A 27562-nucleotide genomic window follows, 5' to 3' on the forward strand; every position below is an offset into this window, starting at 1 on the left:
GAGTTATAGAGGTAATTGCCAGGCAGTGTATAACGAAAAGCAGGTAGATGCCTAAAGTATCTCTCAGCCACTTTGGAAACATGCCTTGAACAGCTCAAAGGACTGCAAATCTCTTGAATGCTGCCTAAGGTAAGGCAACAAGAAAAAGACCCTTAAGGGGCAGAATCACAGACATGACACTGAGAGACATAAGAAATGCTGAGAGCAGGCAGAAAGTGTTTCAAGACAGCAAATAGGAAAAAAAATGGATATCACACTGGCCTCATAAAACAAAGGTGTCTGAAAAATGAAAAACCCAACAGGACACAATCTCTGATGTTAAAGAAAACTTTGCTTTCACAAGCAACACTTCCGTCAACAAGCAGTTACAGTGATAATAGAGAGATGCTCACTGGGTGCTACTAGGTGCAGGCAGCTTTGGACTGATGATCTCCCCCTCCTGCTACCTCTGCTCCCTAGGAGAACTACTTATCCACATTGTCCAGATTCTTTTTTCAGAAGTGACTTTTTATTTTCTCAGTATGCCTTATCAGACATTAAAGCAAAGACAGTTGTGTAGCCTGCAAGGTCATAAGATTTGCATCTGAAACATGCAGAACAGTAGAAATCATCCCCAAAGACATAAATCTACCCCCAGCAGGATGCTGGCTCAGAGCAAGGGAATGTTTGACCCCAAGTGGCTTTTTCTCCCGACCTTTCCTAGGCTCTGCACACAGGAGATCACAAACATTTTTCTGATGTAACCCTTAGTCCCATTCTGAGGAATGATGAAGTCACGAAAGAAACAAGCAATCCTCCGGCTGCCTCCCAGCACCCCAAGCAACAATACTAGAAATGGTAATCATTCACACCAGTGAGTCAAGCTGGATCATGGGCCTTGGAGGAAAACCACACAGTGTTTCCAGTCGGGGGGAAAGGAAGGGCAGAAAGATGGATCACAAGTCCTCAGCATGTACTCCAGCTGCTCAAAGAGCACTGCCTTCTGCTTCACATCAGGTCCCTCACATCACTGCACCTGTGGGCCATGATCTGCAGGTCACATGAGCTGCAGGTAAGCCGTGTCCTCTGGAAGAGATCTGGCTCACATTGATCCAAAGCAGGGGGAAATCCAGCTCTTTCTCCCACAGAGCCATAAAGGTTTCCTACTAGAACAAAGATCCTAGCAGTCCATAACACACCTGGATCTTCCTTATCAGCGCTAGTTGCCACATAACCAGTGGCCTGCAATGAAGAGAGATGATGCCAAGAAAAGCCTGAGCCACTTCTGAATGTGAGCAGTCAGCAGGAGCAGACAAGTCATAGGGAAGAGTCAGACCCTAACAGCACATGTTTTTTCTTCAGACTTCACTGACATTTTACAACAGACCACCAGGGACAAGTGCACGTGCTTTTCTGGGAGCAGCACTGAAACCCAGTGCAGCAGAATACAACCCTTTACAGCTCAGCAACGCCCAAGGAGTTTAGTATCTACAGCCATACAGCAGGACTCCTATAAGAACCCATCATGAGCCATTCAGAAGTGACATTAGGAAATAATTACACTGCTGAGAACTGGGACTACACGCAGGCAATGCAGGTGACTGAAAACAGCAATGCACCTCACTCGTTTGACTGGAAAGAGACAGCGAGGCTATTTCTAAAGCAAGAAATGTGTGTGCTTTTTTGTTTTTAAGCCTTCCCTCTATGCTTTAAAAACCTGAAAAACACACAAAGCCCAACTGCAACTGGAGCAGAGCAGTGTTGAAAGAGGAAATCCATGCTGATGAACATATCCCTGCCCTCCAAATAACACAGGCACACTTTGAGACCTCAGAAATGACCTCAGGCATATAAGGGTCTGGCAAGACACACACACACATCAGTAACTACTCAATCCTTTGGGGAAGAGCAAATGGTTGGGAAGAGGAGGGGGGAATTCTGTTCTTTTGGCTTCTAATGAACATTACCATTACCCAGATGCTGTGAAACTGTGAACAGGTGAAGGTGTTAAGCTGTTCTCACTTTGCTGAGTGCAGGATCAAGCACATCTGCTAGGCAGAGCCTCCCTGCAGGGCTCCCTAAGGAGGCAGACAGCTGGGTAATTGGTAAGTTAACTGATAACCCAGAAGCAGAGAGGGGAGCATGTCTTCTTTAAGCATTTCTATGACTGGTCGAAGGAGGGAAGAATCAACAACGGATCTTTTTAGAGAAACCATTGTTGTTTTGGGATCATTTCACGTTTAATTCAGATTAATAAGCTAGTGGAGCAACCCCACAGACAGACTGAACTCCTGCAACTGAGAAAAGAGACTTTGAGATTGCTTACAGAGTAGCAAAGGACAGGAAAGGGAATAGGATTTTGTTACCAGCTTTTTTGCTTTAGAATGGCTAACCGACACCATCAGCCATTCACAAATGTCCTAATTCACCCATAGCTCAGCCAACGGATGACCCCTGTAGCACCAGGGGTCTTTCCAACAAACCCAGACTTCACCTTCCTGACATTGTTCTTGTGAAAGGAGAAGGGGAAAGCACAGATCTAGCATTTTTACAGAATTACCATCAGGTGCAAATTAATCCTTAAAAGACCACTGGTATAGAGAAAGAATAGGAAACGAATTCAGAAAACCAAAAGTTCTAAGAGCAGTAGTGGCTTACATTGGAATACACCATACAAGAGGCGTGCAATTATTCATCCAGCCCTCTCTTTATCCTTCCACATCCTGCTGTCCAGGGCTGAGCAGGTATCCTTGTGCTCCTCCACTGCTGACAGGAATGCAAAGAGAGGCATGGCAGGCTCCTTCCCCAGCAGTGATTTCCTATGGCCATGAGTGGCTGGGCTCATATCAAACAGCACTGGATCTAAGATCTTAATCTCTTCCCATGCACAGAGCCCTACAAATCTTCCAGTGAAGTATTAATCTCTTTAGAAGTTTCACATGGAGGGAGCACAGCAAAGGATATACAAAGCCACCTTCTTGTTTTATTTCTTGAGTCAAGGCCACAAAAGCTGTGCTGTCGTGAAAGACACCTGCTCCAGGGCATGCTTCCTTCCAGGCCAAGCACGCAGGGGCTTATATGCCACTCACATTTAGCACTCTCCATATGCCCTCAATGCTTAAAAACCTGTCTTCATCTCTCCAGACTCCACCATGGCCCTGAGAGATCACAATCAAAAGGAGTTCAAGCTAAAATGCCTGAAATACTGACGTCACCATCCACCAGAGAAACACATCATTCATCTGATGCCAAATGCATCGCGTGGCCTTAAGGCACGGCATGAAAGTGCGAATGGATGTTGGAAGCAGAAGGGCTTTCTGATATTACAGAACCAAAATACAGCAAAGAGCACCAAGTTTTGCACTGTCCAAAGTACACACAGGCAATGGACAGAATCCCAAGCCACATTTATGTTCATTTTGGAAGAAAATAGTTGTTTTGTGATGAAAGAGCACAGAACCAAACCAGTAGTGACCAATGGATTGGATCCAGGGAGTGAAATTCTTTGACAGAGCAAGTTCACCCTGAGTGAAGTACTCCAGCCAAAGGCAGATGAACGGCTGCAGCACATTCATCTGTAGCAAACTGTAATCTAGGAAACAAAGCAGCCGCCAAGACTTTCGGACCTATGGGTTAATTCACTCATCTCAAGTAAAGAGATTCACAAGGACATGGATCATTTTTAATTGAATTATTCCAGAGCTTGTTTGTGAAACAAGATTCATTGTGCTGAATGCTGTTCAGCCACAGACTGAGGGTTAGTCAGATGAAAAGCACATACTACGCTATTTGCACAGCAAACCACCTAATTTTCTTTTTTTTTTTTTTTTTTCTTTTTTTTGGGGGGGGAGGGGGTCAAGAACAGACAAGAACATGGAACTATACTGAAAAAGGCAATATTAGAAACAGCATAAAAAGAGTGGGGTAAAGGGACAGGAAACAGAATTCCCTACTAGAAGCACTGTATACAGCTGTCTGTAGGAGTTCAGGTTGCTGTTAAAATGCAGTGACAACAGTCATCAAGGAAACACAAAAACATTCCTGCAGGAAAATGAGAGAAATATTTTCTTCCATGCTGGTAAATAGAAGACATAAATCCCTTTTCTCAAGTTACTTTCCAAAAAAGAAGAAATTAACTTTCATTTCTCCTAGTGCTTGGGAATGTATTGTTCCCAGTCCTTTTGTATAACTTGCTGCTTGGCAGTCATACAGCTCTAGAGGCTTCACAGCCTCTGATGCCAAATCACAGTCACCTTTCAGGTGAGATAACAGACTGCAGTGGCGTCAGCCACAGCTCAGTGACAATCTGCAAAAGCAGCCTTTCCTGCCTGGAAAGCAGTAAATGAGCACTAGGCTGAAGACATTGGTCCAGCTGGCACACTGGGAGCAGACTCAGAGCTCCCGATCTTATGAATGGGGCAAAAGATGGTTAATTGTAAAGCTGAATCTCTGATGTGCCGTGCATCTGCAGATCAGCATCTCTCAGCAACATAGTGCCCTCTAGCCTTAACCTGGGTTGCAGCTTAAGCCTTAGAGGAAGATGCTCAGTGATATGAAATACTAATACGAAACTTTACATCCAGTCTTCAGCCTTATCTTTCATGCACCCCATACAAGTGCCCACCAGTTCCAAAAAAGCCTGGCAGACACGCAGTGCCAGGAAACACAGCGCACTCAGAGCACTTCCACACCACAGGCAGCACCCCTCGGGCTTTTCCTTACCAAACCGGGATGCTTTACCTTCTGTACACAGAAAATCTGTGTATTTAAACACAGCTTGTATTTTGAGAAGAAACTTAAAGGACTACGTGCAGCTAAAAACCCAGGAGAATCACAGCCAGGGAACGAAGGAAAGATGCGTTTTCTAACTATGCAGACGGGCAAACTGTCTGCTGTGAACTCCTGCAGGCAAAGCCACCTCCACACGGCGCCCCGCAGCCCGGGAAGGTCGTCAGCAACCCGTCTGCGCCGCTCCGTTAGCAGCAAGGTGTGAAAAGAGGAAGGCAACAGACATGAAAGGGAACCCGAACGCCGAGTCCGCCTCGAGAACCGCGCGAGCCTCCTCTCCGTCCCTCGGAAAAAGTCCGTGTGCAACTTCACGGCAGAAAAAGAGCAAAGCCATAACAGCACCGGCCGGTTGACCCCACAGCGCTCCCCATCGCCGCGCCGGGACGGAGACGAGCCGGAGAGCTGCGAAACGCGCCCCACCCCAAGTTCTGCAGTTCACCTCCCAAAGGGAAGACAACTCGCGAAGGATAACGGCCCCGCCGGGTCCCGGCCCCGCAGCCACCGCTCCGCTCCCGCCGCACACGTGCACCACCCGCCCGCGGAGAGCGCCGGGCCCCGCTGCTACTCACGTAGTGCTTCGAGGGGTTCCTTCTCTTCTCCACGTCCACCACATTGGCGTCCAGCACACTGTAGGACAGCATCTTCGCGCACCCCGCAGCTCCCTCCCGGCGCTGGCAGCACCCTCCGCCGCGCTGCCCGCCGCGGCGATGCCGGCCGGCGCGGCGGGCGGGAGCGAAGGAGGACGCCTCGCTGCCGGCTCCGCCCCGTCCGCGGCGGCGGCTCTCCCCGCTCCCGGAGGCAGTCCGGCCCCGCGCCAGCGCCCTGCCCGCAGCCTCCGGCTAAGCGGCGGCGGGAGGGCGAGGCCCGACCCCGCCTCGAAGGGGCGCGAGGGGAGCGGGAGCCACCGCCCCGTGCGGCGGGGGGGCGCGGCCTGCCCTGAGATGGCGGCCCCTCGCGCTCTGCCGGCGGCCGAGGGCCCCGCTCGGTCGGGGAGCCGTCCCCGAGTCGCTGCCTGAGGCTGAGGAGGGCTGGGGCGGAGCGGGTTGCCCGGGGCCCCCCGTCACTGCGGCGAGTGGCCGAAATTTGGCCGGCCCGAGTCCTCAGCACAGTGGGGCCGGTGCCCCGGAGAGGGTGGCTGTACGACCTCCGACCGGGATGCAAAGGGATCGGACTCGGAGGAATGCTATGCAAACTGTCTGCCAGGGGGATTCTAGCGATAGACCTCCTTCAGCTCTTTCCACACACGTGCAAAAGAAGCCTCTGGTCACACTGCAAGAGCAACCTGCCCCAGAAATGTCACGTGCTTCACAAATCATCACTTTGCTTACCACTAACAAGGGAACTCGGGTGCGATCTCCCAGCCAGTAGCTCACTCCAGGAATTGATATTCACCAAATTAACTGACCTCGCCAAGATCTCTGTTTCCTTCACCAAATGAAGTCTCAACAGCAGCACAAACAGATTTCCCAGTAAGCTCCCACAGCGCTGCTGACAGCTACAGACCTACAAGCCTAGCAGCGTAGAAAGGTCCCAGCTCCTGGTAAAAGCACGTCCCCTATTTACAGGGAAAGAAGGGTCAGCCTCAGTGGGGTTTCATCATACGCGCTATAAGCACATTTTCTGAATCACAACTTTTGTGCTGCTGTAATGCAACAGAAGGCACAGCAGTGAGAGCTCAGTAGCAAGGCCCCAAGCAGCAGCAAGTGAAGACATGCTCAAATACAACAGCTACACAGAAACAAAGGAAAAAAATCCACTTACCTTTGGAAAACCTCAAGTACACAGGGATCTCCAGAGTGATCCCCCTCCTTTCAACTGCCAACCCTTAAATGAGATCTGGGAAAGGTCGGATCCTGGCTCCACCCCTTACAGTTGCTCAGGAGCATTGCTTGCACCTGTTGCTTGCACCTGTGCTCCCCTGGGCTGGCCCTGCCCTCCCACCAGGTGTTCAATCACTGCTTCGTGATTCAGCATTTTCACTACAGCTGTGTTATTAGCTCTCTTAGCCATTGTAAAGCACACACTGAAATTAAATTACACCAAAAGCTGAGCTTGAAGGCTGATGTCTGAAAGTGAGAAGTTGGTAGCTGGATGCCACTAGCAGCTTAAGAAGTTGAAAAGAGGAAAAATGGGAGCAAGGCCATAGCATAACTACCTGCTGTATAATGCTGTCCTTCCAGTACACTCTCTCCAGGTGGAGATGCTCGGACCCTTCTCCTACTACACACAGTTCACCAAAACTAGAGAGCTGATAGAAAATGCTCACATCCTGGCACCCCATCCTGAGACGTGTGCTAATGCTAGATTGCCTTCTGGTAACGGGGCGGCTGGAAGAGATGTTCTCAACTATGCCATCCCTTTTTTCCATCAATGCACTCCCTGTCCTGCTCTTCTTCGAAGGGCATCCTACCTCTAATCTGCTTGCGTGACACAAGGCAGTAGAGAAATTATTTATACTAGAAACCTTTAGTGTTTAGACTGGCCAAGAAGTCCCCGGTGTGCAGAGCAAACAAAGAAAATTCTTCCCTGCAAATGTAAATATTCAAATAACCCATTGATAAAAATATGCTCAGCATGGCTGGTCTTTGGGGATGATGCCTCTTTGGATGCCTCTTTCCTGTGAGCCATTATCAATATACATTACGCATTCCATCCTCTTCTATCACTCTGTCCAGAAAAGAATAAAGGGTTCCCCACATCGTTTAAAATACTCAGGGTTTGTTTTAAATCAGCTTTCAAAACATTTCATTGTGAGGGAAAAAGAAAACATACATAATTCTCCAAACACTTTGCCCCATCCTTCCTGACATTCTTACTAACTGGCATCTCCTTACAGATACTCCTTCTCATCTACTTTTGCAAGGGGCTGCTATTTTCAGTCAAACCTTAATGGCACTTGGAGGTTCGTGCTCCCTTGGTGACAACCCTGTACTTTTACAGCTTCTAGTTCATTGTTCACCTTCCTTCTGCTCAAGGCAGCTTAACTGTTCACTGCTCCAATCTTCTCCAGCTGTAAAGCCTGCCCAGCCCTTGTGTGTGTACAGCCTCCTGGTCTCCTCCATCTGCTGCTTTTACACTCATTGTCACCTTCTACTCTCCTTGTTTGTCTGCTGCAGCCATCCATTTCCATAGGAAAAAATGTATGTTGCTAGGGGCATGGATTGTTCTTTTAAAATATGTACAACGCCCAGTCTAGTGGGAGTCTGATCCCACACCATTGCAAGACTGGCAGAAAATAACCGAAACCACTTATTATGCTGCAGGCTTGAGAAAATCTGCTCCTCTCTTCAGCAGCAGCTGGGAAAAGGGAGCTGACAGCACGTGCCCAACCCTTGTGCTCGAGAGGCAGGCTTGGACTGCCCCTGGGACTCAAGGAGAGGAAAGCAGCAAGGAGGGCAAAGCACAGCAGGCTCCTTGGTCTTCGCACATTAAAGAGCCTGTACTTGAGAGGGACCACGAAGACACAGACCCAGGCACTGCAATTTCATAGGAAAGTTACAAACTCCAGAAATTCTAATCTTAAGTCTCCAAGTATTCATATTTCTTTAAGTCTCTGTTACCGAATTCCTGTCATGACAAAGAATATCAGTACTATTAACAATAAGTTTAATACGTATATGAATATCAACAGCTAATTTAATAGTTCACCTTTACAGAACCGTGGTCCAGTAAAATCCACCTGAGGAGCAGTTTGAAGGATTCAGACTTCTGAAGAGCAATTTGAAAAGCTGCAAAGGAGCTTTCTTTTTTTCTTTTTTCTTTTTTCTTTTTTTTGACCAAACAGGTAACCACATTAGCCTCTCAGATGCAGTACAGCTTCACTCCAGCAGCCTCAATTTTATTCTAATTCCACAAAAGCTGATGTGACAGAACGCACATGTGATGGTCTCAGAGCTGGAGCACAACTCATATTTTCATATTGCAAGAGGACTTTGTTATGCTGGCTAATTTTTGCAAATAAGCATTTGAGTTGTAAATTGAAAATACTTGGACCATAAAGTCAGCAAGAAAATAAAACAAGGACCTCATTTTTCTGTGCTTTATTAAAGCCATTTGTAATGCCTCTTATTAATTCATGGCATATCACTAAAGATAAGTAAATTTCTGTAAATATCATCCAGCACACTATAGCATAACGACCCCTTCTGAGTGGCTTAGTTGCTGTTCAAAAACAATGTTTCCTTCTTCCTGCTTCTGACTTTCTATTTGCCAAGGTCTGCCCTTGGAACACACTGATATTTTCTTGTCCCATTTACTATGAGGAGCCCTAATGGTGCTCACCACCTTTGGGGGAAGCAAAGTGCCTCATGAGTTCAGCCGCCTGTGGGGAGTGTTTCAGTGCTGTGCATGACAAATTAGCCACACAACTCATTACTGGCAACTACAGTTGCATGTGTAATCTGCTAGACATGGTACTAGGGATGTGCCCCTTAGGGTTTTCTTGGCTCTGATGTGTAACAGCACACCACAGAGGCTTTGTTACACCCTCTTCTCAACTTCTGTACTTAGAAAACCTTCAGGCTGCTTTCGATGCAGTTCTTCCACTTCAGGTTTTCAACACATGCCTTTTGATATAAGTGACAAGAATAATAGAGCCTGTCTGGCATTCAGATCTTAAACTCTGAAACACAAAGCACAATACAATCTTTTTTTCCCTCCTATTTTTTAAAAGCGAATCACATCTCATCTTCTTGGGAGATTACTGCTTTTCAAATGAAATTCACTCTTGGGATAAATAGGCTCAGCTAATGTAGTAGAAAGGAGCTGAAGAAACCAGCTGCAGTCCCGCAGAGCAGCCCCACAAGATCAGTAATGAGCCCCTTTGCCCCTCAGCCTCCTCACCAGTGTGCTGGTTTATCAACCCAAGTGCAGCCTCGTACCATGGGAAAACTTAAATAATCATTCTCCCTGCTAGCAGTGTACGTGCTTTCCCTATGGTATAACAGCTTTCAGTTGCACTGTAAAAGAGCTGCTTTACTCTCTTTACTTAAATTATAGATCATCCTTTCCTTAAGACAGCTATCTCAGAATTTAACTTTTTCATAGTTAACGTTATTTTTCAGTCCTCTCTTACCAGAGTTGGGGATTAAAGACTTGAAACAGCAGTAGGTGCATCTCACGCTCTGTTTAGGGTAGTAGCAGCACATTGCAGACTGTTTTTCATCCATGCACACCTTGTACTTTTCCGTTGTTATGAAGGTTTTGTAGCTATCTGATGACATAGTTTAAAAACATAAAATAAAACAAGCCCAAACCACACTTTTCTATGGATTGTATAAACATCAGGCTTACATTTGTGGCAGCTGAAGTTTATCAAACTGATCACAGGTTTGGATTGGGATTCTCCAGGCTAATTCCCAGATGCTGTCCCCCTGACTTCAGTTTCCCTCACTGTTCTCAAGAGGACATCTCAATACTGGCTTCAGCCTTATCCTCTGCAAAAAAACAACACAACTTGACAATCATCTGTTGAAAATACAGCTTGTTACAAATGAATTAATCCTAGGAAGCAGTAGTCTTTATTTGCATTTCCTTCCCATATTAGTTCTAAGTATGCACATGGACACTGTGTTCCCAGTATTAAGATTTAAAATTTCCACCATGTCCCATTTAAACTTTAATTTCCTTGTTCACTATTTTTACCCTTCTAAAACCAAATGATAATTTTATTTGGCTGCACACCCACTAGAGAAAGTAGAAAAGTTTAACTGCCAATACCCAAACTAGAACTTTTGATAGGTAGACTGTGAGTTGTGAAAAAGCATTGATAAAATCTGATGAAAAGTTAGCTGTAGAACTGCAGTTAGACCACAAATGACAAAAACACAATCTTAACACTATCAACTACTACCACAGTGAAGTGCATTAGTAGTTCTCTTTTATTTAAAGTCACTTTCATACAAAAGCAAAGTGGTTTTCCCATCACAGAAAGACTTCTTTAGGAGGTGCGTTTTTGGATCTCCTGAGCATCATGGGCAGATACAAGAAGTATTTTTCTTACCCAGTCATTCTCAGCTTAGGCTTTGCAAGGCAGTAAGTGAGATGTCTGGAAAACCAAACACCTTGTAGGATGTTTATTGCTTGGAAAAAAAGAATGATGTAAAAAAAAACAGAGAACTGGAAAGCAGGACCTACCATAAGCATGCTTTTCACCTGTGGAGTGTGGAGCAGTGCCACTACCTGCTGTGCTATCTAGGTAACTTCAGTCATCTATTTGGATCCATCAGATTGTAACAGCATCTGGGTGACAACCACGTTGTCCTGAACGTTTTGATCTTTAAGACGCTCTAGTGGCCAACTCCTGTGCTGGGATCTTGTTTTGAGCATGAAAATAATTGGTCTTTTAGAAAAGACCTGCACAACACAGGAACTATTAAAGGACAGTGACAGGAATGCAGAGGAAGAGCATATACATATTGCTGTGCTCCAGATAAATTTGTGCAGCTGTTTATGATAAACGTTCCCTTACTCCAATTTTTTCATGCCTTCATTTCCTCCCTTTCTTTCTATTTACAGAAAATAAATAGTACAAGTCCTTGCTTTCAATTACATGCAGCACCTGCTGCCTGTTCTGAAACAGATGTCTGAAGCATCATTAGGCAGTTATTTCCTAGCCTTTTTCAGTGGGACTAATTTCAAACATCTTTTTGTTCAATCCTCCTCCCTCTGCTTCCTCTCTATTTCTCATCCTTTCCTACGTTCAGAGTTCCAAGAAAAATTCCTCTCTGTATCAGTTTGTCAGTTTGCTCCTGTTCTGTTTGTTCTGGATCACTGTAACCACAGAAGAACAAAGAGACCGTAACTACTGTGAACCAGGAATTAAGTCCAAGAGATATTATTGGAGAAAAAAAAAAAGACAAGGTGAGGAAAGAAAACAATAAGGGAGTATTAGTTAGCAGTGGAGGCAGCAGTTTCAGAACACCAGCTGGCTTGTTATGGTTCAGGTTTTGCGGACGTTACAGCAAAGAAGTTTTACGCACATGCAAGAACAACTCCTACACTCTCAATGTGAATGACTTAAGTTTTGGCAGCAGGAGAAAAAACGAACTCCAAGCACCCTTTTTCCATTTCTTTACCACCTTGTACACTGGCAAGAAAGCACATTTTAAAATTGGGAAGGCCTGTAGGGCTTTCTGTGATGACTATTTTTGGGGAAAGCATTTGTGAGAACCAATTCCTCCCTCTTGTTTCCAAATATCACCATAGTACTTGGATGAGGCCTCCACTACTGGGAGGAACCACAAACGTCCCACAGCTCGTAATAAACTTGGCACATGCTTCATTTAATCACACTGACTGTTATGCAGTGGCACATATTTGTGATTTCTCTTACTACCACTCTCCCTAGCAGAGATGGGACTACTTTCTGCTCTGCTTTACTTTAATTTGGGAAAATTAAAAAGATGAATAAAGAAAGTAGATGTCTCAGCCTATCAAAGCAGTAGTTTAGCTGCAGCTATTCCTCCAGTTGTCAAGAAAGACAAGCAGATGTTTGGGCCCATACATGCTCACACATTCACAACTTGCTCATCCCAGGCTAAGCTGGCAGACAGCTCCAGTTCTAGCTGGTAGGAAAGGAGTGTTCATTCTTCCAATCAATAACAAAAAGCAAGCTAAAACAAGTGCTGTAGGTCATGTTGTGCCAGGTTAATTGGCACCACACTATTCGGTGGTTCAACACTTGTTGAAAATTGTTCCTTAAGGTTATTTCTTTCACTGGCAGATTCCAGGTTATGTTATGTTCAGGCAATCTTGTTAATCTGGGCCGATTTCAACTTGTAAGTTACTGTGGCTGAAGTAGTATATTCTCCACTGTGCATTTAAAATATATTAGAGGGAACGGGCTGGTGGCATCCCTAACAATTCATTACACAGCTCTCTACCTTGATAAAGATGCTGCAGTTTCCCATCACGCTTGTCTGCCTTGGGGAGAACTTTGCCAGCAAACTTCAGGAAAAAACAGTCCATTCAGTTCTAAAAAGAGCACTGCAGAACAAGTAAACAAGTAGTTCTCACTGCAGAAGTAACAAAATTTTTTTCCTTGTGATCATCTTGTGTGCGATTTCTTTCTTATCCTATGACAATTTCTTCCTTCCCCTTACTGTTGGCACTCATTTGGGCTTCCCTGTTCTATCAGTGCATCCACTTTCTAAAAATGTGCAAGACCGTAAGATCTTCAGGTTCTTCACCCCTGTTAACTCACCAACAGAATACAAAATCACTTGGGACAGTGTGACAGAATTTGACAAGTGCTCAGACAGCGTAATTACATCAAACACAGAGTATAATGACGGTTTCTCATCTTAAAAAAAAAATATCAGTCTAAAAGAGGGGACATTACCTAGTAGATGCACAAACTAGAAGTCTACATCAACTTGGTAGAATACCTACGTGATGAAATCTGCAGAAGTGTCACGGGCAGGCAGATGACTTCTGCCACCTGGAAGAACAACTTGTACTTACTGCAGCGTGGGCAAGATACAGGTGTTTTAATGTTTAATTCTATTTATTTCATACTGGGACAAAAGCAAAAACTCGCACCTAGAAACCTTCAGGGTTTTCCTGAAATTGCAGTTTGTTCCTGCTGCAGTCTACACGGTAAAAGAAAGATCAAGGCTGAAGATGATGTCTGCCTCTTCTGGTACCTGGACAAGCAGCAAAGCACAGCCTGCTGGAAACAGTGGGCTGTGAACAACATCAGGTTGGTTAGTTGGAGGGATTATGCTGATATTTTCAGTTGCCAGCTGCTGGGAAGGATATTTGAGTTAGGAAAGATAAAGGGAACAGAACGGGGAGGAAGGGGGTTTGACCACAATCCATGGTATAGAGATGAATGATGAGACTACAAATGAAATGAAAGGCCTGAGAAATGACAACTAGAGGAGAGAACAGAGAGCAGAAAAAGGTGAAAGAAATTAGGGAGAAACCCTCTGTGCCTGAGAGGGCACATTGCTGGGAATTAAACCCAGGATTCCTGACTCAACATTTTCCTGCTGCCAACCAACATCCACAAAAACATTTCTGTAAAACCAGACCTCCTCCTAGAAGATGGCAACTAATTATTATAAGTACTCTTATCTCCTGCAGCTGAACTTTTGTTTGCTCACCAGTCTGCAAAGTTAGGACAGGAGAAACGGAGACTATGCTGAAAGAGCAATAAGGAACACAGTGCTACACTGAAAAAGGAAGTTTCAAAATTCAGGTTGCCTTTGGTGTCTGAACTTGCTCCCTTTTCATGTAGAAGTATAAAATACAATCTTTACTAGGGACATCTTTTCCCCAGTAAGCCCAGAATCAGCTCACTTTCAAAGTAAAGCAAATGGCCTATATTTGACAAGCAGATTTTCAGTACTTTGTCTCACTCTCCACACGGCTCCATGACTTACTGGCTGCTCATTTATGAACTCTCATTCTGAATAACGAATTAGCAACTTCTGAGTACAGCATTCATTGCTGAAATAAGCAATTATAGACAGATCCACAAAAGTAACAGCTCAGGTTCATATAGCAAATCATTTTTTTAGTCAAAAATAAAAGCTTCAGTTCTCAGGTAGTTTGCATACATGCCCTCATGGGTACAAACATACTGTCCAAAGAATTGATAACAAGAAAGTTCAGAAACCACGTATCTGGATTTCTACTTTCAGGAAGCCATCATGTGTATTAGAGGATCCCTAATGACTTAATGAGGGAACAGGATTCCAGCAAAAGCATTCTATACAAATATGAACCAGGATACCATAATTGCCTCATAGGATACGGAGATCAAAAAGACATGACAGGCAAAGCAACATGCATGAAAAAGTCAGAGAAAGATAAAGCCGATAGGAAAAGCAGAGGTAGGATTAGAGCTAAATCCTGCTCCAGCCTCCAGCCATTCATTCACACATTACCACTCATCCACAGAGTTCTCTAACATTCCTCACCTGCAGATCTCAAGAGTTTTTAATGATTGGTGTTACCAAAAAACAGGGCTTGTGTCCTACAACATAGGGAACCATATTATCCACAATTTACAAAGAGGAAACTGAGGCATGAAGTTAACTATTTTTCCTCTCGTGTAAGCAGATCTGAGGAACTGAAGGCAGAGTTATTCTGTCCTTTGTCTCCTCTCCAGAAAAACAGCTTGCACTTTGCCAGAATATTGAGATATTAAATATTAAAATTGTATGGTAATTTTTTTTCCTAAGGTATTCCATTTCTATGGAAACACACATTTTTAAGGTAATGTAAAAATGCTGACTGCTTTTAAAACCTCCATTTTACTTACCTGCCTTTTACTACCATGACTGTTTCTATGGAAACTAGAACTGGCCACGAAGCAGTCCAACATGAATTCTCACTTGTCAGTTTTACCTTAAAGTGCCACCTTCAAAGTCCTTTAATAAACCAGTAATAGCTGCATTGCCTAAAGTGTTTTCAAATTAAACAAAAAGAGAAAGCGTGCTTTCACTGAATGTTCCACACAATATTTTGTAGGTGTGGTCTAAATCTAAGAATTTTTTTTTAACAGTATGCATGATACGACTTTGGTTAAGGATATGATCTGTAAACAGAGAGACAGTTTATTAGCAGTAAAAGCCCTAGTGTGTGTAGTTCAACTTACATAAAGGTGACTTATACCAATATGGGTATGTCTAGACTGCTGTCACAGAAGCACACTGTAGAGATGCTGAGTAAACAGGTAAATCAGCCTAATGTGAGCTCTGTGCTCACAGCTAGCTGGGGTACTTCTGTGCAGGCACATGCACATGGTGTTCCCTCTAAGTGCAGGAGGGGGAATGTACTCAATCAGAGTAAGTGTTAGTCTGTGCTGGGTGGCTACTGAGGAAAAAGTAAGGCGCACAAGATTAAGTCACAACTACTCCACACTATTGTTCATATTTACAATCTGCATAACTTGAAACTGGGCCATTCTGTTAATTTTTACCTTGACCCTTTCAGTCTTGTAAAAAACAGTGGGCTCCCTTGTGTTCATTCCTATTATTCCCCTAATCAAAGCGAGAAAAATCCCTTCTTCCAGTTCTTGAGGAACAATTTCCAACAGAATACAACCTTCCAAGAGTTGAGTATTGCCAGTAATGACCAGCTTAAAAACTTCAAAGGAAAGATTCTTTCCAGAGTGACTGATCTGTCTTTCCCGAGAAAAGCTCCTCACTCCTCATCTCTAAGGCTTCACAGTTATCAGTGCTTTTAAATCACAACGGGGCAGGACAGACAGGACGCACTTCTTGTCTGCATCAATCCATGATGCATAGAAAATAGGAGGTCAGGAGTTTCAGGCAGACTTCATATACAGAAATGTGTTCAGGCCCATATTAAGATCTGACTAGAAGATACCTAGCTCTAAGTACAGCAGCAGTTAACACTAGGAGTAGTGGCAGCTTGCAGGGAAATCAGCTATTAAGCTCTGCAGCAAGTGGGGAAATGACAGTGAAGTAACTCAGTTTTCCACTATGAACACATACACCATCTCTATAAAGCTGGGGTTTTCCACAGGTCTCTGAATGCAAATGCCAAATATTCCATCACTCCTTTCTCTTAGTCTCACTGAAGCCACGGCTTGGAATGAGGCATATAATATAAAAACAAAGCAGAAACCTGGCACACGAGGCTACTCACTGGCTTTCCTCATGCATTCAGTTTATTTTTCCCTGCTATGTCAATCCTTATAGGGCTTCACGACTACATCTGCCTCCTGGAAGCCTGCTGTTTCAACTGTTACAGGGAAGGTGCTGAGCAGAGAGAAGGAACAGATTCTTCCCTTCCTACTCTTCCCAAATTAATAATGGTATCACCTCCACACTACTAAGCAGATTACTTAGACGATCCCCTGCAGCAGGAAGCCCTCCAAGCACAGATGCTGAACAGCTCCAGGTTTCGAACAGTGGCACATAACAGAGTTCTGATTATTCCAGGTCAAATGTCTTGCATGGCAACTTTTTTCAGGCCAACATTGCTTCATTCATGTCTTTTGTTCTGCTGCAAGCAAGGATACGGATAGCATTTTTCCTGAAAGTGACAAGGAAGAAGACAAAAGGCAATGGGAAGCATGGAGATCATAATGAGTCTTGCTTGTTTTCGTACTTTCTGTTCCAAAACACCTAATTTTTTGCTTATATTTTGTGACATACAAAGCAATTTAAAAATAAACAAAGACATTAGCTGATTTTGAAACTTCTGGTCTGCACAGAATCCAAACCAACATGCGTCAGTAGTGCACATGGTAGCCAGGGGAACCCAGACAAGCTTTACAGTCAGTGGGGGATGCTGCAGCATGGGGAAAGGGTGCAGTTCCTCATTCCCGAAAATTACTTTTCAGAGCAAGGTGGGGTCTGTTTTAGTAGTGACAAAGCTATGCACATTCAGGAATACACACACATATATACACACATAGGTGTGCCAACATTACCAGGAAGAACAGGTAACCTTTAGATTGTTTGCTTACATGTGCTTTTCCTATTGTAAAGCATATATAAAAAGAACAGCTATCACTGTAAGGAAGGATCACAACGTCAGTCTTTAAGTCAGAAAGATGAGTCTTGATGTGACCACTGCTGCAAACAGTACTCTTTAGCAGTGACTTCTCTTTAGGGCTCACTGGATGTAGATGTGAGAAAGGCCAGGTCAAATCTCACTGCTTATCAGGGAAGCACATGCAGACAGAAAGCCTGTGGTCTCTTCCAGCTCCCCTGCTACAGAAGGGTGTCCAGAATTAGTTAGATACAACATTCCCCAGTAATAATGAGGAAGTCAGCAAGAATATTAAAACAAACATTGGGACAACTTCTCAGAAGCTGGGCAAAACTAGCAGTTACAGAAACAGCTCTTTTTTGTCCCCACTGAGAGCACAGTAGGTAAGAGCTTTTAAGTGCCAGAGTTCTGTTTCAGACATTCCTTATTCTTTTTTACTTTACCCTGACTGGACAAGAACTAATGCATCTTCCCTCTTTAAAATGCCATATAATATCCTTCCATAGTGCTGACAATATCGCTGTTGCTCTCCAGCAGTTCCAAAACACGCTGCATCACCACTTCAGCCAGATTGGGATTGTAACTCTGTCGAACACAACTCAGGACATGAAGAAAATGGCAGCCTTTTTCAGCATCTGCAGGAAAGAAAAAAAAAAGAAAAACATAGCCAAGCATGAAGGAGGCCTCAGCCTAACTGCCTCCTTTTGAATATTATAATCCAAATAAGTTGGGAAAAACCAACAAACAAAAAATGGCATGAGATGCACGTATTCAGAAGAAAGAGATCTAGTCTGTGCCAGCAGTTCTCCAATCACCAAACGTCCCTGCAGATCTCACTAGGAGGTGTCAGGGCAGTAACACTCATCATGAGTGTGAATGATAGCTTTATCAGCTAATATATAGAGCTCATATAATACAACCTGACAACGAGGATAACTTCAGGGGCACCTCCAAACCCTTCTATGAAAACCATCTACTTTCTGCAACTGCAGTTCATCACAGAATCTTAGAATTGTTTGAGTTGGAATGGACCCTTAAAGGCCACCTAGTCCAACTCACCTATAGCAAACAGGGACACCGACAGCTAGACTACGAAGAGAAGAAATCAGATAAAAAATTATTTTGCCCATACCCAGTATTAAAAACATTTAGAAGAGAAAGCAGGCCTATGGCCAGATGTGACTGCTTGCCCAATGCTGGCATCTTGTGGAAGAACTGTCACAGTGCAACCTTCATTCAACTAGAGATGAAATCCCATTCGTACACTTCACACTCCTCAAACAATTAGTGGAGTAGAAAGTCACAGAATTTCTCAAGCTTTATCTCATTCTAAGAGGAAAGAGCCCTGAAAATGTACATCAGAACAGAAATATATAAAATACAACAAGGTATTTTTTTCTCCTCCATGGCTAACAATGGAGGAGAAAAATGTTAGCATAAATGAAGCACATTAGCACAAGTGACTTTCCTTCAACTCACTCCTCAGCTCATAAGGTAAATCGGACAAAGACACTGAGAAATTTGCACAGAGGTCTGGGACCAGGGAGATCCCTGTCCTGTTTTCGCTGCTTTTGTTTTTATTTTAGCCAACCCCTACCTGAGAATTGGCTAAGCCCTGAAACTCCTTTGGAAGCTGCCTAGAAAAGTCACTGGTAAATAGGAGTTGCTGCTCAGTACAGGTAAACACACAGTTCAGCCCAACTCCTATTAGACTATGGTTCAAGCAAGGATATTTCTTTAGAAGTCAGTGGCACGGAATGATGAAAGACCTTTGTGGCTGCTAACCAAAAACACATTCACCACCCTAGGATGGATAAGGACAGAACAGAACAACGCACCTACCCACTCTTAGTGACTGCTGATACAAACAAAGTGGGTACCTGCATTTTGCATTAGTCACAGATTTGTCATCAGAAAGTCAGCATGCCCATCCCTGATCTGCAGTACATAAATTTCAGTCTCAAATTAGTGACTCAGGTATTACCCAACAGTAGAATGCCTCTTTTGTTCTAAATGCTGGCAGAAAATGGCATTTCAGGGTAGTTGCAGGTATGTACAATAATTAAAGTAGCCCAGATACATGCCTAGGCTACAGATGAAATTTGATGGAATACACACTTTGCAGTGGCGTGATGCTGTTCCTCTTTCACTGACATGGAGTTTATCTTTTGTTCAGGTAATTCAGGCTATGATTAACTGTCTTGCCTACCAGAATCAGAAGGGACAGAGTTACAGAGTAACTTCCACTTGCTGCATTTAAGCCTAAAAACAGAATAAAGGAATCAAGAAAAGAAACAAGTCTGAATTAAGTCTACCATTTTGCAGTTCAGTCTGAAGTCCAATTGTACTGTCGCCTTTTTCTGACTATCTTTAAGATTCTAGATAGACCCAGAGTGGCCTCACATAAGTGAACTTCAAATTAGGCTGTTTGGAATTAAGATTACAACCAAGGGCTATCACATGCTGGCATATTGAACATCAAGGTTTGTGGAGCACTGAGGACTTTTTATTTGTACATTTCCAGGTAGCTTAGTTGGTTCTGAAAAATGCATCATAAAAAAAATTATTGGGGTGAAAGCAAGCAGAGAATTAGTTGACCTGGATAGACAACTTTGGCTTATCATACATAAAACAGTTTTGCTGTCATGGGAGGTTAGTGCTGTTCTTGAAGAAAAATGGGTTAGAATTTCTTGCAAACAAGGAAGCATTATCACACCTGAGGTATCATCACATTCAGATTTACTCACTACAAGCCTCCTCACTATGCCTGCCAACACCCCAGCAGAGGGGGCCCAACAGTCACATTGATCTGCACTGCTGCAGCAATGCCCAGAGAACCCTCTTGGTTTTGACTGAAGCATTTTGGTTTCCCTTCTCAAAATCCTTTGTTACCAGAAACCAGAACACTGAAATGGTCCTTCTGAAAACCAGCAGAGAAAAAGAGACTGACTTGGGAATTGTGCTCTCTACAAGAGGAAACTAAACAGATGGAAAGCTTCAAGGAAAACAAGAGGCTCTGCAAAGCAACTGCTATTATTTTTCTGCTCAGTATGAAAGATGACTTTGAGAACTAAAAGTTCTGCAAAGTTTTTTCTGTGACCCACCTACCAGTTTCTGTCTGCTGTTGGCTGGCTGAAATAACTTTTCCACCTATGACAGAGAACTGAGAATACTTCACCACTGTGATAATGCATATCCAGCAGTCACTAATTACCCTGTGTCAGCTGTACACACATTCTGGGCCTGTATATAGTGGGCCAATTACAAAAAAAAAAAATGTTTCCAAGAGAACTACCTGATGCATAAAATGGATGGAAGATTTGTTAATGGGATAAAAGACAAAAAAAAACAATATGACATGGCAATATCCTCAGGCAAATGAGACTCACCTTTACCTGCTTGCCAAGTAGCATCTACTTCCATCATCCCCAGAGACACAAAACTTCTACTTCCATCTATAAACCACGTCTACAACTGCACCACTGCTTAATGCAGCCAGCTGAAAACTCAAGTCATTTCACTTCACTAACCCTTTTTTCTCTCCACAGGATAACCATCATCAATCAGATCCTACACACACTGTTGTAATTATGATGGCAATTTAATATTACACATCTTATATTCTAAGTCAGTCACTTACTCTTTTGTACATTCTCACCCACAAACAGCTACAACTCAGCAGCACAAGATCCCTGCTGACACATTCTACCCAATGAATTGAGACAAACTCTGAATCAATCTCTCTCTGTAATAAGCAGATCATCAAGCCAAGCACCAGCTACTGCTATGGCAATTAGACACAATAAGGAACAGGGATAACTCTGAAACCAGACAAGGTATATGACATGAAAAGAAGTGGATTTTTTATATATATTTTTTTTAACATTGAAATACCTACCTATAAAGAACCACCACCGCAGTTCTTGCACTTGCTTAGAAACTTGAAGAGAATGTTATACTGACACACGTGAATTATTGTTGACTTAATAGAGACTGTCTATACTGCCACTTTTCTGTCAACTGACAGAAAATGACTCACATAGAGAAGATAGAACATAGACAGAAAAAGACTGACATAGAAAAACTGAAGCAGCAAGATTTACTACATATCCAAAGTAGAAAGCAACTGCTAGTAGGTGCTGACTAACTTCCTTATATTTGTTTCCTCCCCAAATCTGTATATTTTCAAAAGATACAGATTTAAGATAATGGCTGCTTATTTCAAATGTGACAAGTTTGCTTCCTTCTAGGCACGTGCTCTCTCACTCTACTTACAGGAAGCTGTAGCCACATTTCTTTTAGCTACTCTGATGAGCTACAGGAGCAAATTAGCTTCAAGTTCAAGGGTAAAGACAGTAAGCATACCAAATCTTGCATCAGGAGAGTCTGTAATCAACATATGACCAACTGCTCACCAGAGACCCAAAAGCACCAGTACTTACGCCTAGGTTTTTGACAGTCTTCTTTAATCACATCAAGGGTCACTTTAAGCAGCTCCTTATCGTGGTCGGTCACCTGGAGGAAAAAGTAGACTGCTCTAAATTGTCAGTTTATTTCACAGTAGATGGCATCAATATTAAAAAGGAATCCAAGGTTCTGATGTATTCTAAAAACTTACATCATCATAACTACAGTCTGCACGATAGGCTGCCTCCAAGGTCAATAATGAATGTTAAATTTTCAGTTACCTTTTTTTAGCAATTAGTAGGATTCAAGTGTTAGGAGAAGAGAATGAAATATTAGAATTCAACCCAAAAGAAGCGAGTTGACTCAAGGCAGCAGAATCCCAAGTTTCAACCTAACCCCAATAAAAAGACCTGTCCTGGTCTTCATTGTGCTCTACTGCATCAGCACACAGTTCAGTAATCCAGTAAACACTGACTGCACCTAGAAGAGCAGGAGAGCTGAAGAATGGTATTGAGCTACAAAAAAGAAAACCCCAAGAACAGCTCAGCGAGCGATATGGGGTAAAAGCAACAGTGAAGAAAGCTGCAGATGAGGCTGATGAACACACATACAGCTTCTGAAATATTTCTACCTTAAAGCTATAAAATTGTGATACCATTGAAAAAGTTAGCAGTCGCAGCTCAGTTCCTTACATGGTAGTACAGGTCCTTGGAGGTACTGGGTTTTTGGAAAACCACTCCTTTTTCTTGTAGTTTCTTTATTGCTTCCTTGAAAACACTGTGAATCCTTTTGGAGCTGGATTCACTTCCTGAATTCACCTGGATGGGAAGATAGGAGTGAAGCAGATGGTGAGAACTTGAGAACTCTCAGCCCTACTGAAGCTGACAGTAACAGCTTCTGAAGACTTCAAGAACAAAAGAACTTTCATGTGATTTTCTCCATCTCCTGATATGAAAATGTGGCAGTGTCCAAGGAAAACGAGGAAACTGGTAATGGCAATATTTATTTCTTGTCCCTTGGTTTCCAATTTTTTATTTATTTATTTTACACATATTCTGATCTTGCTTTTAAGAACTTCTCCACAGTTCCAATGAAATAAAAAGAGAAAGTATATGCAAGAAATTAAAGCAGGTATATAAGATAAGGATTCCGGAAAGGATTCCGTTTATAAGGCAAGTGAGAAAATGAGTTTCTTGTCAAAGAAGAACAACTTGCCTGAAAGCCTGTAAGTGGGGAGGCTATTAGAAGAAAGGGTTCAGTACATTGCTAAAAGGGTAGGAAGGAAGAAATGAGAGAAGAAAAATAGGGAAAAGCAGGGATTGTTTGAAAGCAGAGCTAAAAGAGTGGGATGACAAGGGACGTTGGAGTTCCTGAGAAGGGAACTGGAAGAAAATGAATCAACTGTGGAGAAAAGACTGTACAGGTAGGTAAGAGTAAGACCATGAGTTTACTCCTTTCCATCTCTATCAGCCCTACTGTATCTTTAAAACTCACATTTATCTACAAAGCCTGCTTCAGTTCCCCATGTGCTGTTTCCACATCTGTTGGGCACACACTGTGCTCCCTGTGATTTCCTTCAAGGCGGCAGCTAAACTGTTTCCCACAAATAAACATGCGATGAGTGGAACCAGACCACACCAGAGCAACCAAAGCAAGATTTGCCAAGCCATGTTTTCAGCCATCACCATAGATGCTACCATTCTGTCCTGAAGATAAGTATTAGATACCACATATCCTACTTCAATCATCAGGTCAACTCAAAGAAATCCTGCGAGTGAAACAGGCAACCATGGTGCACCAGTATGAACGCACGTGGACACATGGTAACAAACACATTAGCAATGTAAGAATATCTTTTCACAAAACATTACTTTCATCCATTTGTAAGTCTTGAGCGAAACTCAGACTATCTCTAAGATTGGGAGCTGATGCTTCTAGCCAGGAACAGTTCACAGATCCAATGAGGCATGAGCACACTCCACATTTTTCTCCATGCCCTTCCCCTCAATGTTTCAACAGGCCATAATCACAGCTCTCCTTTTTTCTTCCTCTCTCTGTGCCCCACAGCAGCTAAGTATCTTTTTTCCTCTCAAGTTCTTAGCCAAAAATAATTACCTAATAGTTCGAGATATTTAACACAGAACAATGGCTATTATCCTCAGTCTTTATTGGCTTCAAGTTTTCTCCTGTTACAGAATTCAGTGTCTGAATGTTCGTCCCCCGAGGCACCACAGCTATATCAGTTTATGCAACAACAGACACTGCTTTCAATGACAAACTTGACCTTACATTTGGACATCATTCGAGTCACACCATTAATACTGCTATAATATTTCTCTTCATAATGCCTCCTACAATGAACTGAAGAAATAAACATTAAATGTGGTAGGAAGGGGTTTTGTTTGCTTGTTTTACAAATGAAGAGCGAATATTTTCTCATAATAAAGCACACTCATAACCATACCTAAAATGGACAGACTTTGCCTCTAGCAGATGCAGGAATAAATCCTCAAAAATTTAAGAAACTGCTTGCAAAGCAACCACCTCAAAACTAATCAATTTTTAATATGAAAGCAAACATTTGAGAAGAAAAAAAAAAAAAAAAAAGAAAAATAACTCCAAAGCAGCATGATAATTATTCAGTTTGGCTTAACAGTGAGATCCCGTCAGAAAAGGGAGATAATTAAAAACAGACTCTGTGTGAACTGACACACAGCTCTGCCTGGATGGATACTGAAACAGAATCACTAAGAGCAGAAGTCAAGAGATTGACAGACAGAAGGCAGAGAGGCACACTTGAGAGTGAGAAAATAAGCAAGCGGCTGCTATATCTCAGCATTCCCTCAAATGTGTGGAGTCCAAGGGAACAGGCTCAAGGGGAGAATAACTGCTGCCAAAAAACAAACAGGGGCTCTTGCCCTCTTTATGGGCTTTAACAGTATCCTAAGTTGGAAGAAGTTATTTTTCTCTAGCATGGACTAGAGTGCACTTCTACCTCTCTGAGTAAATCAACAATTTAACCGTTTCTTTGTGCACACAAGCTAGAATTCCTTAATCCCTTCTTTTGTTCATCCAAAATATCTCCAACTTCTCATCCTGCCCATCCAAAAGTCAACAGAATGTCTCCTTAATTCTTTGTCACTTTCTTTTATACCAAACCAGGCCCTCATTTCTCCTGAGCTTGCACTGTCTCCTGAGAGGCAACGTACACTGATGCTTGACTGCTGAGCAGAGGTCTAGAGGAGGTTGGACACAGTGCTACACACAGACAAAAGAAACCTGAGACGATTAAATCCTAGCTGATTTCACATTCCTGCTTTTATTTCAGGAGGTTGAAAAACGCTTGCATTTCAACAGTTATAAAAACGTGTCTGTTGTTGTTAAAGTAGTTCCTTCTGAGTCACAGCTTGTTAACTATCGCTTTACTTTTATGAAGCTTTTCATCCAAGAAATTCAAAGCATTTTCAGGTATTAAGTAGTTTAACTGCTGATCCAAAGCAATAGCAAGATTTGAATCTGGATTTTGAATTAACCCCTCGCAGTGTTCACACATCATCTTTCAAAACATCTCCCCTCTGGCAAACCTTAAGTTTCAGAGAGCGCAGTTCCAGGTTCCCTGAAGTGCTGACAGCAGCTGTTCTCCCCTGCTCTCCCAAATGAGATTCTTTCTAAAAATGAAGCTGCACATCCAAAAGCAGGAGCACCCTAAAATCATTCATCATTTTTGTAAAGCTCACCTTCTTCCCTTTCTCCCCCAGCTATTGAATGATGGTTTTACCATCCAGAGCTTCCCTCCCAGGGCCAGCCAGGAAACATGCAGCAAAGCCAACAGAACACGTCTCCAGAATTAAACTGGTATTTCAACTCACATATTCTACCTGGTGGCCTTGCTTAGTTTAGTGGACTGGTGCTGTGCAGCCAATTATTCTCTTTATAGCAAAGTAAACTTCCTGCACAATCAATAATTGGTCAAAGAATGACATGGTACAGGAATTGGGTTGAATGCTGAAAGTATATAATTGGCTCTTTATGAATCACAACACGCCCTGATTGTGTTAAAGTTTCCTGGTATAACCACACTACTGTGATACTACTAATAGAAACTGAGCTTTGCAATTTCTCTCTAAGCCTTAGTTTAGACAGTTGACAATTTTAGTGACAGTGATGATAGTGATTCTGGATGTGTCAGTACTGAAGTCCTATCATAAATAAGCTTTGCTATGTTTAAAGTAGCAGTGAAGCTTCCTTCAGAAGAAGGAAGACAAGCACTGACATCAAGAACGTATAAACCAAGGCACTGTGTTATACCTACAGTACAGTATGCATAGCCATAGTAAGCGTAAATAAATGCAGTAAAACTCCTTGCTTCAACTACCTGTCATTGCTGACCTTGAGATAACGTTCAAACCAAAGTATAAAGAGCAAAGTTTGGAAAACACAACCAAGTTGAAGCTAGTGACATGCATGAAGTGGAATGAGAATACTAAAACAGCCCATAATATAGCTTATGCATGGAAGAAATAAGAAAGAAAGGTTAATCAAGACCGGCTGGCTGCAAATTGAATCTGTTCTCAATCAGAAACGGCACATATCAAGCTCACGTGAACAGATTTACTTTTTTTTCTGAAAAGAACAAAAAATTAGTTGCCTAAGTCCAGCAAGGGAAGGCTAACACTTAGAAGGGTACTGGTTATGTGAAATAAAGCTTTACTATTTTCAAAATAGTAACAGATTTCTTAATTTGTAATAATTTTTAAGAACATCAAGCTACTAGTTCTTACTTATCCTCTGTAACTATAAAATTAAGTAACCTTGTATGTGTTTGAGCAGAGGACGTGATTAGAGTTCAGCTATATGCATCTGCTAGAGAGAAATTTATTCTGAAGGGCCAGCTGGGGAGCCATTAGGACTGAAACTCAGTATTGTTAGACACACAACTTTGTGGGACGTGGACAGTAATCCTGAAAAGGACAAGAGAGGTGTGAGAGGTGCTGCCTACATCGTTATCCCAGCTACCTCTTCCCATCCTCATGCCCTGTTCCACTCTACTGCCAGTGATTCCATTGCAGCTCAATGCCTCCCTGAAAGAAATTTTCCATGAGAAAATTTCTTACATACTTGCACAGTGTTTATCACAATGGGATGGTAAAAAAAAAAAAAAGATGAAAGTGCACTAACATCTCCTAGGATCACACAGAAAGGATGAGAGAAGCTGAGTTTAAATCACAACTGTGCTATAACCTAGAAACAGGAAAAAATTATAAGGCTAATTATCAAAGTACCCCATCCTTTCAAAGCCAGTAGAAGTACAAGAAGCAAACAAGTGTGTACTTTGCTCTGTAGTTTACAGTTTGGCCCACTCATCTACCTTGTGCCTTGACAAAATGGCATAACAACTTCATTCTACACTAGCAGTACCCTTTCTCCACTTGGTTTAAGAGAGATGCAAAACTGAAGATTATAGAGGGAAGGAAGGGAAGGAAGAAGGATAGAAATCAGATTTCCCTCTTATTTTTGTGAATCAAACTCGGTACTTGACCCTTTACCAATTGAGGGAAGTAACACTTTCAAGAGACTGAGCAGAGGAACAACAAAATACATTTCAAGAGCATTACTAGGAGCACCCTTAAGGCATTCAGGTCACTTGACAACTGAATGTTGTTTCTTATGCAAAGAGATATAAGCCTCTTTGCAAGGAATTAATACCAAAGGGCAGAGGGGAGAACTGCAATTTCTAAATAAGCATCTGTGTGCCCAAATTCCTGGGACATACACTCACGCTTTTGCATCAGGGTCAGGAGCAACAGCTATTAATTATTATGACAGTTCCTCATGACTATTAGCAATGCTGATGCTGGAGGAGGAGGGTTGTGCCTTTATGTTTGCTCTGCACCAGTTCCTACTTACAATGGCT

At 42.8% G+C, this 27562-nt stretch overlaps 2 protein-coding genes across 7 annotated transcripts in view; both read right to left on the reverse strand.

The window, feature by feature from the left end:
* Positions 1-9860, reverse strand: part of SH3PXD2A (SH3 and PX domains 2A) — a 231211-nt gene extending 221351 nt beyond the window's left edge. For 3 of the 4 annotated variants that reach the window (XM_042863576.1, XM_042863577.1, XM_042863575.1), the window contains exon 1: positions 5337-5445. In XM_042863576.1, the coding sequence (XP_042719510.1) occupies positions 5337-5408 (72 nt within the window). In that variant the 5' untranslated portion in view covers positions 5409-5445. Of the gene's footprint in view, positions 1-5336; positions 5446-9841 lie in introns of those variants that run through there. The other variant, XM_042863578.1, reaches the window with a different exon arrangement.
* A 738-nt stretch (positions 9861-10598) lies between these two features.
* The window catches only part of STN1 (STN1 subunit of CST complex), a 45213-nt gene continuing 28249 nt past the window's right edge, over positions 10599-27562 (reverse strand). For all 3 annotated transcript variants that reach the window (XM_042863586.1, XM_042863587.1, XM_042863585.1), the window contains exons 8-10: positions 22341-22466; positions 21684-21756; positions 10599-17876 (exon numbers count right to left, since the gene is read on the reverse strand). In XM_042863586.1, the coding sequence (XP_042719520.1) occupies positions 17719-17876; positions 21684-21756; positions 22341-22466 (357 nt within the window). In that variant the 3' untranslated portion in view covers positions 10599-17718. The remainder of the gene's footprint in view (positions 17877-21683; positions 21757-22340; positions 22467-27562) is intronic.

The sequence above is a fragment of the Lagopus leucura genome, unplaced genomic scaffold (genome assembly GCF_019238085.1).
Source record: "Lagopus leucura isolate 7727_CA_CO unplaced genomic scaffold, USGS_WTPT01 Super-Scaffold_741, whole genome shotgun sequence".
NCBI classification, from domain to species: domain Eukaryota; kingdom Metazoa; phylum Chordata; class Aves; order Galliformes; family Phasianidae; genus Lagopus; species Lagopus leucura.